Below are 11017 nucleotides of genomic sequence, written 5' to 3' on the forward strand. Positions count from 1 at the left end.
TACTCTCCCCATCCAAGCTATGATTTAGAATAGAAGGACAAATAAAGAGCTTCACAGACAAGAAAAAGCTAAAGGAGTTCATCACCACCAAACCAGTATTACAAAACATGTTAGAGGGACTTCTTTAAGAAAAAGAAAAAAAGATCAAAAATATAAATAATGAAATGGCAATAACTACATATCTATCAATAATCACTTTAGATTTAAATGGATTGAATGCTCCAATCAAAAGATAGGATAGTTGAATGCATAAGAAAACAATTCCTTTACATATGCTGCCTACAAGAGACCCATTTCACATCGAAAGACACACACAGACTGAAAGTGAAGACATAGAAAAAGATATTTCATGAAAATGGAAACAAACAAACAAAAAAGCTAAGGTAGCAATACTTACACCAGACAAAATAGACTTTAGAGCAAAGGCTATATAACAAGAGACAAAATAGGACCCAGTAATCCCACTTCTGGATATTTATCTAAAGAAACTCAAAGAGACATGTGAATCCATATGTTCACTGCAGCATTATATACAGTAGCCAAGACATGGAGGCCACCCTGGTGTCCATCAGTGGATGAATGGATAAAGAAGAGGTGGTACATATATACAATGAAATATTACTTGGCCGTAAAAAAAAAAAAGAAGGAAATCTCGCCTCTGCAACAACATGGATGGACCTGGAGGGTGCTGTGCTGAGTGGAGTAAGTCAGACAGAGAAAGATAAGTGGCACGTGATTGCACTTACATGTGGAATCTAAAGAACAAGGCGAATGGACAGGCAGGGCAGAAACAGACTCATAGATGCGGAGAGCTTTGTGATGGTTGCAGGGTGGGAGGGGACTTGGAGTGGGTGGATGAAAGCGGGGGAAGGGATTAAGAAGTACAAGTTGGTAGTTATAAAACAGTCGCAGGGATGTAGAGTATAGCAGAAATAACACGGTCAATAATGTTGTAATAACTATGTACGGTGTCCAAAGGGCATTAGACTTATCAGGGTGATCACTTCACAAGTTATGCAACGTCTAATCACTGTGCTGTACACCTGAAACTGAAATAATGTATGCCGACAGTATGGCGCATGTAATTGAACAATTTAAAAATTATTCAGAAAAAAGGATAGTGCAATATGCACATCAGGGATGACAAGAAAGCAGATGGTGTGGGTAAGGAAAGCGCCCAGGAAGCCACACCCTGGGAAGTGACGAGTAAGAGTCATTTATGTGAGGACAATGACAGAAGGCATCATGGCCGAAAATGTATGGGCCAGAGAGAGGAACACGGGAGGAGCACAGACTGAGCAGAGTGCAGCCAAAGATAAGCAATAAGCAAGGTGAAGGGCACTGTACATTTTGCTTTTTTGGGTAAACTATCATTGAAATATGATATAAAATATGTAAATCTTCAGTGTATAGCTTGATAAATATTACTTTGTAATCACTTCCTAAAAAATGAGTTAGAACACTGTTGGCCCCCCAGAAGCCTCCCAAGTGCCCATTTCACCCTCAAAGGTAATCATTAATTCTGATTTCTTTATCTATAATTTAGCTTTGCCTGTTTTTTCACATAAACAGAATCCTATAGTCTGTATCTGTCTTCTCTCACTCATTACTATGTCTGAAAGAGCCATTTATTTACATTAATGAATATATAGAGAGATGTACATATGTAATTAAAGTATATAAAAATTTATTAGCCATTCAATTATATTGGAAATTAGGATATTAGCTATTAGAATAGGGAATAGTCAACTCTACTGGCTATTAGAGATGCATCCTAGTGGGAACTCTACCAAAATAAGGCTTCGATAAGTATTCATGTATATGTCTTTGGCGCACAGGAACATACATTTGATGCATACACAGTTTAAACTGCTGAGTCATTCATAAGATATACATGTGTCCAAATTAGTAGATACTGCAGTTTTCCAAAGTGGCTCTATAAATTATAGCCCTATCAGAAGTTTGGAAAGCTATAGATGTTCCATATTTTCATCAAAACTTGTTACTGTCAATCATTTTAATTTCAGCCATGTTGATGACTTTTAATAGTATGATTTTGTTTCAGCTGTTTAGTTCCTTCATGACTGATGACATCAAGCACCTTTTCTTGTTCAAATGTTCTGCTCACTTTTCTGTTGGGCTGTCTTATTGATTTGTAGGTACTTTTTATATATTCCGGCTAAAACCTTTTGTCAGAGAGTATATTGGAAAATATACATATATATCCTGCTTCGTGACTTACCTTTTCATTCTCTGAATGGACTCCTTTAGACAAAATTATTTAAATTTAATGTAGCTCAGTTTACTAATCTTAATAAATCAGTATTATTAAAACTCCTTAAGAATTTTTTTCCTAGTCCAAGTTGATGAAGATTTTTTATTATATCGCTTTCTAGAAGCCTCATTTTTTCACTTTCTAATTTAGTTCTACAACCCACATCTACCAGATTTTTGTGTGTGGCATGAAAGAGTCATTGCGATCCATTCAATACAGCATATAACTGACTCCATCGATTTTTTAAAAAACCATCTCCTTCCCACTGCACTTCTGTGCCTGCCACTTTTGTCATAAATCAAGTACCTATCAATAATAAAGCATGCACAAGTCTGCTCCTGCACTCTCTAGTCTGTCAATTGATCTATTCATTTATCTTGCACCAATACCACACTGCTTTAATTAACGCAGCTTTATAAGTTTTGCTATCTGGAAGCAAAGTCCTCTAACTTTGTTCCTCATCGAGATTATCTTAGCTATGCTTGGTGTGTTGCATTTCTATATAAGCAAACTTGTTGGGACTTTCACTGGAATAGTATTTACTTTATAGATTAATCTGGGGGAGAATGAAAGAGGCCTTACCAGTCTCCTTAAGTATTTGATATTTTTATGCTAGAGTTATTCCTAAGTATCGGATATTTTTATGCTAATGTAAATGGTAATGGTTTTTAGTTGTTTTTGAAATATTTTCCTAATTTAATTTTGTATATTGAAAACTTGTAACTGTCAATCATTAATTATACTGAGTTAATAATGTCTCTCTATCCAGAGACATTATTAACTCAGTATAATTAATAATAGACAGTTACAAGTTTTCAATATACAAAATTAAATTAGGAAAATATTTCAAAAACAACTAAAAACCATTACCATTTACATTAGCATAAAAATATCCGATACTTAGGAATAACTCTAGCATAAAAATATCAAATACTTAAGGAGACTGGTAAGGCCTCTTTCATTCTCCCCCAGATTAATCTATAAAGTAAATACTATTCCAGTGAAAGTCCAATAATTATTATTAATATTAATAAATAATATTATTAATTATACTGTATGTTGCTTGGCATTTTCGAATGTACATGGTCATGTCATCTGCTAATGACAATTATTGCATTAATTATAACTGCCTGTAAAATGCTGAATAAAAGTGATGATGATGGACATCTGTCTCGCTCATAATGCATGCAGATAATTTTTCAATATTTCCTCATTAACTGATTCTTTTTAAAGAAACTGTTTATCAGAATAAAATTTCTTTTTATTTCCAGTTTTTTCGAAATTTTATCACACATAGGTATAGAATTTTATCAAACGCTTTTATTTCATCTATTGAGATAATGATATGGGGTTTACTTTCATTTCGTTAATGTGATAAATTACATTAACTGAGTTCCAAATTTTATATCAACTTTGCATTACTAGAATAAATTTAGCTTTGTTTATATGTTATTATATAGGACAGGATTCATTACTTATTTTTAAACTGTATTTTATCCTTGTCTAAACAAGTTCTTTGAAGGCAGTGTTTTATACTATTTAGTATTTTCTGAATTATTCATAACACTGCAATCGTAACTGTATTTATGAAACTATAAACATCCCGAGGAAGGGACCCTGCTCCAGTCTTGGTCTATTCTCTGTCACGTAAATGCTTGGTGAGTGAAAGTCTTCATAATCTCCTAACGAAGCGTCTTTCACATAAAAGACACTCTCAATAAATACCTGTGGATGATGGGTTTGCCAGTTATTGGTTTTTTTTAATTATTTCAGTGAGGCCCAGCTTCTCAACTTAACTCACGTTATTGTTGGATCAGACCTAACAATCTATTGGCAAGAAGGAGCACAATAATAGCTCAGTTCAGAAAAACATCATGCTCCAAGGCTCACTATCTACTTTAGAGAATAAAGAACCATATTTATCACCCAATGGCCATGACAGCCAGTCTCCAAGTAGTTCACATTCACGTTGGAGACAGCAGTAAGATTTTCCAATGTACAGGAGTCTACCTGGGAAAGTGCCATGTTCTTCATTCTTCTCCGTAAGCCCTGCTGAAGGGTTTGATTTGTGAGTTTTGAAGTTGGGCTAATTTTTCTGTTTCTGAGAAAATATAAATGTATTTTTTTTGGTAAAAAAAGTCTGTCTCTTTCTAAATATTTTTTTTCGATTACAGTTGACATTTAATACTACATTAATTTCAGGTGTACATCACAGTGATTAGACATTTAAATAACTTACAAAGTGATCACCCCAATAAAAAAGTCTGTCTCTTAAACACAGGTTGGCATTTCAGCTGTATCTCAACTTTCATGTTGTACTCTAAACTCTCACAGCACCATCTGTGTAGGTATGAATCTTAGGCAATTCAGTAGCTTTAAATATCCTCAATATACACACTTCAAAAAAAATTTCTGGGCTGACAGCTTACCACAAACTCTACCTCTGCCTATCTGAGCCATATGTCAGCCAACTCAGTACGAAAAGATAACATTACAGCTCCTGCCTTGATCCAGATGTTCAAAAGATTCATCAGATTTCCTGATCTTTGGAACTGACACAGAAAAAGTGAATACTGTTATATAGGTTTCAACCTAAGATAGATACAAAAGTCTTTAAAGAGAAGTAAAAACTTTTAGAGAAACTAGCCAGAAATTGGTATGTGGCTATTATAGGAGAGAAAAAAAAAAATCTAATAATTGTGAGCTTCTCAAATAAAATATATTAAACATGATATCACAGACTGTGATGATGTTAAAATAAGTCAATAAGCCACACTCAACAGAGTTCAAAGAAGCCAAAGTTTCTTCAAAACAAATTGAAATGTCAACCCACAGTGAGAGAAGCCCATTAGTGGAATAAATATGCTACCTATAGTAGTTACAAATCCGATAATGGACACAACACCGAGCTCCATTAGAACACACTCAGGAGACGTCTAAACTTTCATATCCTGACCTATGAATTAGAGAGGCAGAGAACCTGCCTCAGCCGAGGCTTTGTCTGTTCTGTTATCTAAAATCACACAGGAAATAATCCTGGTAAACGTGAACGTTCTTAAATGTTAACCAGACTAAAATTATCCAGTTCTAGCCAACAATACACGAACATAGAAAAGGATATTTTCTCCTTGTTTGTTTGACTGACTGATTTTTAAAGTCTCATTCCCTTAGGTTGAACTTTGTCTGTTGGTGCTTTACCGATCTACTCTGCGGGGGCTAACACTTTCATAAATCTGCTCTGTGTGACATAAATGGCGTTACGTAATAGGAGCCTAAACCACCATGACCAAGTTTGCTGGAATCCATTTACTCCTCACTGATCATGTGAATAATTTAGTCCAGGATGCAAGTGTGCACTTGGCATTTATTTACTATTCACTGGTAACATAAACTCCATTTAAACAGGTCTAAATTCACACTTAGAGGAGAGTTTTGTTGTTGTTGTTCCCCCCCCCTCCCCCAACCCCAGTGAGGCACTTACTAAACCAAGGAAGAGACTAAGGCTCAGTATAACTGTGACCATTAAGGATTCTGTCTTCTACTCTTTACAAATTCTCTCTTCCGCTTTCTCTTTTAATTTTAAATAGGCTTGCTGAGCTACCATGCAGACAAATCTCAGCACAGAGCTGGGAAGGAAAGGGGAGGGGGGTAGGGATGGAGCTAGGAGCAGGTCTCTGCTAGCAGAGCCTGCAGAGAGAGTGGGGACTCAAGAGTCAGCCTCAGAATAGCAGCTGTGAGCAGACAGGGGCCCACTGGTCCAGGAAAGAGTAAGGCCCCCATGATGAACTGGAGGCTAGGCAAAGAGGCAGCCTACCAGGCTCTAGGTAGTGAGCTGGCCTTGCTGGCTAAAGGACCCACACATCCTGGGTCCAGAACCATAATGCAGGCAGGCTGATCTCAAATGTGAAAACCAGAAGTTCTTTGCGTGGAAAGTGAGGGCTCAGCCAGCAAGCCTGGCAACACCGGAGAGGCAGTTACAGCTATAGGTCCTGTGTAGTGAGCACTTAGCATGGGCCATGTACCGTGCCAACGGCTTTAGGTGTCATGGTTGCCCTACTGAGCTAGCCTTAGAGGCTCCCTTTCTCTTTCTTCTGAGTCTTGGTCGAATCTCCCTTCCTCATCCCCTCTGAAGCAAGCCTTGGCCATGAAACTTTCTTTGGCCAAGAAACAGGAGTCAAAAATGTACCACTTCTGGGTGGAAGCACTGAGCGACATTACGTGATTCACCAGCTTCCCTTTTCGCTTACTGGACAATCATGATATCGAGATGGAGCCTCCTCCATCAGGCCAGGTGAAGAAGGTGAGAAAAATTCCCAGCTACTACAAACTGAGTGTTTGTGTTCCCCCAATTCATATGCTGACACCTAATCCCCAGTGTGCTGGCACCTGGGGATGGGGCTTCTGGGAGGAGATAGGGTCCCAAAGCTGGAGCCCTCATGGATGGGACAGTGCCTTTATGACAGTCTCCAGAGAGCTCCGTCACCCCTTCCACCACAGGAGGACTCGACAAAAAGAAGACTGTCTATAAACCAGGAAGCAGACTGTCAGCAGATGCCAAATACGTCCTCGCCTTGATCTTGGACTTGCCAGCCTCCGGAACGGTAAGAAATAAATGTTCGTTGTGTATAAGCCACCCAGTCTATGGTATCCTGTTATAACAACCCAAACGGACAAAGACATCTGCCAACCTACGCCGATGAAAAGCATGAAGGAACATATACTTTTACAATGTTGAGCCCCTGACATTAGGGGCTGTGTGCCACTGCAGTATAGACATGAACTGTCTCCTTAAACCTGTGCCTCCTTTCTGGAGGACTGTGAATGCACATTCTGGTAACAGCGACGTCTTTGCCTAATATGACATAGTTAACAAGAGACAGAGTGAGATTCTGAACCCAGGTCTGTCTAACCAGAGCCCCACCTTTAACCACACCCCAGCCAAAGCTAATTGAATAGGCACGAGATAAAATAAGGCATCCCCGCCTCCATAAATGTATCAGGAAACTTCACACACACACACACACACGCACCAACACACACACACACACACACACACACACAAACACACAAACTGGCACAAAACCTGGCAACTAAGCAGAGTAGCCTCTGCAACTCTCTCGCTTTGTAAAAAATAAAAAAGAAAACAAAACAAAGAAAGAAAAGAGAAAAGAAAAAGGAGAGAAGTTCAAAGAGGGTATATACCACCAAAGGACACCAGCCTAATGTTTCACTGTCCTCTGAACAGTCAAACCAAATTAAAGAGTGACTCAAAGTGACCCAGGCCCAGGAAGGGCCAACAGGGCAGGGATGGGCTGAGGGGCTGAGGAAGTGGCCCCCTGCTTCCCCTGCTTTGCTAGACCATATCCTTCCCTTTCCATCATATCCAAAGTGAACATAGGATCCCACAGAGAACGGACTCCCACCACTTCCCTAATGTAAGGCTTCTAAAGCCACAGGCACTATGGTGCAGAACAGACAGCAAAATGATTCAAGCACGAAGAGCACTGTTTGTAGCTAACAGGACACTACACATGGCCAGCAATTTTACTTTTACCTAAAATTTCCAAGTGAAGTTTAATGTCCAGAATTCACGGTACAAACACGACTTCCTTATAGCTTTTAATCATGACTTAAGAATGGGAAGATTCCCTCACATACATTTATTTCTCACTGGGTGGGTGTTCATCTTAAGTACCAAGCAACCAATGACAGTATGAAATTACATATGGGTTGAAAGTATTCCAATCCTCCACCAATTCAAGTCACTTTTCTCATTTCCAACCAGGGATCAGTCCTGTCGCCTTTAAACTAGACAAGGAAACGTGTCCTCGTTTTCAGCAAAGTGGGTAAAAATATATTCTTTAGCTGTCACTTTACATTGTGTTATTGACTTTCAGATTAAGCAATGCCTCTGAAGTCCCGACTGAGTCCACACACACGCAGTTCATTTCAGGGAATTCCATTACTGCGATGACTAAATACGTGTGTCATCTGAAGCCATAACTTATTTATGCCCTCAACACTAGGTTGGCTCTTAAAGCATCAGCAAAATAACAGTAGGCTGTTTTCATGCAATGATCTCCATAATAATTATTAATTCATTTTTAACATAATAAAAATAATGATCATCCATTTGAGTAGGCAGACCAAAGGGTGTTTTTTTAACTATCATACATCACCTGTGAACTTTGTATGACACATTCATCCTAATCTCTGCAGTATCTAAATCCAAAGGTGCCACGTGTGTTCAGAATGTTATCTATAATAGTCAACATTACATTTTCATGCTTTGTGTGGCAATAATATACATTACATCCGTTATGGGTTTTTACATATCCAATAGCTAATTAGAAATTAACACCAAACTACCTGAAATATCATAATGTACACAACACGATATATATTATAAACTCCCAGGGTTTGAATTCAAATAAAATTTACATTTTTATAATTTAATTTTTCAAAGCACTTTCATAAATATTATTTCACTTAAAACATTTGTAGATGTTTCAAAGGAGCAAAAGTATATCGCAAAATATTTCCTTTGGAGCAAAGCCCCTTTTTTAATTGAAAGCAAGTATCAAGAAAAACAGAGTATGTCTCATGAAACGCATTTGAGAAAGCAAACAAAAATGCTATGTTGATTTAAATGAACGAGATGAATGATTTTCTTTTTTTTTTTTTAATGAACGCAATGCTCTCTCTTGGAGCACCTGAGAGAAGAAAGTATAGATCTGCAAATGCTTCCAAACAACCAGACCCCCATTTCCTTGGTCTCTAACTCTGGGAAGGGGCTGAGCATCCTATACTTGCCCAGAAAGGTGAGGCTGCCACGGCCCACCTGGTATGACTCATACTTTTAATGAAAACCTAAAAGTGAGAAACCTTTTAAATATAACACATACAGTGTCTGTGACTCAAGAAGACACACTCATAGAAGACTGCACTATTGATTTTCAGAAAGAGAATAAAGGCAATAGATCAGCTAAAAGCACAAGCTGCGAATGAACACACATTGCGAGGGAAACTGAAATGAATATACCGTCTACCACCATTCCTAGGCTAGACCATTCTCCCTGGTACTAAAACATCCGATAACAACATCAACAACCAAATAAGAGGAAGATGCTATGTGCTCCCCCTAAGCCTGGAGCTTGCCTTTTGAAGTGGATACAACTGCCTGACAACCAACTTGCCATCCTGGAAGTCTCCTTTCAGTTACTTCCATGGTCTTAAGGATGAGGCATCCTTTTGATACTAAGGAATTGGTTCTCTACACACAAGACAGAGGACAGCCGGTTCTCCAACTCAAAGCTTTGAATTCGAGCTTTCAGTGACTCAATCGGGCCCTCAAAGAAAAGGCAGAGACCTTCCTTTCAGTGTTAGACAAATGCCTCGTTTGCAGGCTCCCTCCTGGAAAGCTTGCTGTCACTGCAAAGGCCAAGGGAAGAGAAGCGCACTTGGGGGCCAGATGGGACTCGGGTCTATGCGGAGGTAGCAGACGTTTGTGAGTTCCAAAGTTCTCCTTGTCTATCGCAATTGGCGTGGTGACCCAAATACAAGAGAACCTCCACATTCCATGAACAGACTCAATTTAGATTACGCAGCTCCGCGGGAAGAAATAGCATTCTCTCCGTGGCAGGCTGTGCTGCACTCTAGATTACTCTCTTAGTTTCATTTTACCATTTGGTTTAAGGAGATGCTGATGGGTCAGGTTTGGAACTGTGGATTCACTAAATGCCTTTTGGGAGGGCCTCTTTCTTTCCGGAATGGTGAGCCTTAAGGGCTCAGCCTCCGATTCCAGAACGCCTGGCGGGAACCTCGCACTCTTGGAGTGGGGTTCACCGCCCGTCGGCTCCCACCCTCCAGAGTGGCGGGTTTCTGGAGCTGGGCGCTCTGCTCTTTCTTTCGTCTCTCCCCTTGCAACGCGCAAATCTGTCCCCAGTTGGGCTCAGAAGAAACGATCGCCGACTGCTCGTCCCAGAGGACACCCTGCAGAAAACTCTGCTTGTGCGCGGGCCCAGGCTGGGTCACCCGCGGCGACAACTTTACGGATTCTTTAATTTGTTTCTGGACAGTGTAAAACAGCCCCAAAGACCCGGGCGGACGCCCCCTCAGAAGCCCACTACCGCGCACCGCCGGGTTCTCGGGACCGCGCTGGTGGCAGTTGCACTTCTTGCTCACCGCGCACCCCAAGAACACGGTGCGAATGAACCCTACAGCAGGAAGCCTGTGGGGAGGTCGGGGTGTGCGGGGGCCTGGCGATCCTGGGAAAAGAACCTCCTCCCTCCAAAACCCACGGTCATTACGGCAAGAAAGTGCACGAGAAGCCCCGGGTCGGACGGAGGACGCGGACGCCCTGCCTCCGAGTCGGGCCGCCCGCCGAGGTCCCCGCGCGCTCCCGGGCCGCCGCCGCGGTAGGTGGGTGTGTGTGTAGCAGGTGCGGGGCCGAGGCCCGAGGGAGCGAGGCGCCCTTACGTGCTCCAGCTTGTCTTTCCTCCGGAGCCAGACGCTGGCGCTGTAGTCCTGCTGCTTGACGCTGCTGTAGAAGTTCGCGCCCACTCGGGTCAGGCTCGGCGAGGGCTCTTTGGGGCGGCTCTTGAGCCTCATCTGCTCGAAGCCCTCGTGGGGGGAGGCCGAGAGCCACTCGTGCTGCCGGATCTCCATCCTGACATGACCAGACGGCGGCCGGGCGCAGCGGACTCGGGCTGGGCGCGCGGAGCCGGCACCGAGCGCGAGCGG

General features: G+C 41.1%; 1 protein-coding gene across 1 annotated transcript in view; it reads right to left on the reverse strand.

The window, feature by feature from the left end:
• PLD5 (phospholipase D family member 5) overlaps positions 1-11011 on the reverse strand; it is a 26247-nt gene extending 15236 nt beyond the window's left edge. Inside the window, exon 1 of the mRNA XM_015591272.2 lies at positions 10754-11011. Within this exon, the coding sequence (XP_015446758.1) occupies positions 10754-10942 (189 nt within the window). The 5' untranslated portion in view covers positions 10943-11011. The remainder of the gene's footprint in view (positions 1-10753) is intronic.
• Positions 11012-11017: the final 6 nt, after the last annotated feature.

This window comes from Pteropus alecto, unplaced genomic scaffold, assembly GCF_000325575.1.
Source record: "Pteropus alecto unplaced genomic scaffold, ASM32557v1 scaffold115, whole genome shotgun sequence".
Classification (NCBI taxonomy): domain Eukaryota; kingdom Metazoa; phylum Chordata; class Mammalia; order Chiroptera; family Pteropodidae; genus Pteropus; species Pteropus alecto.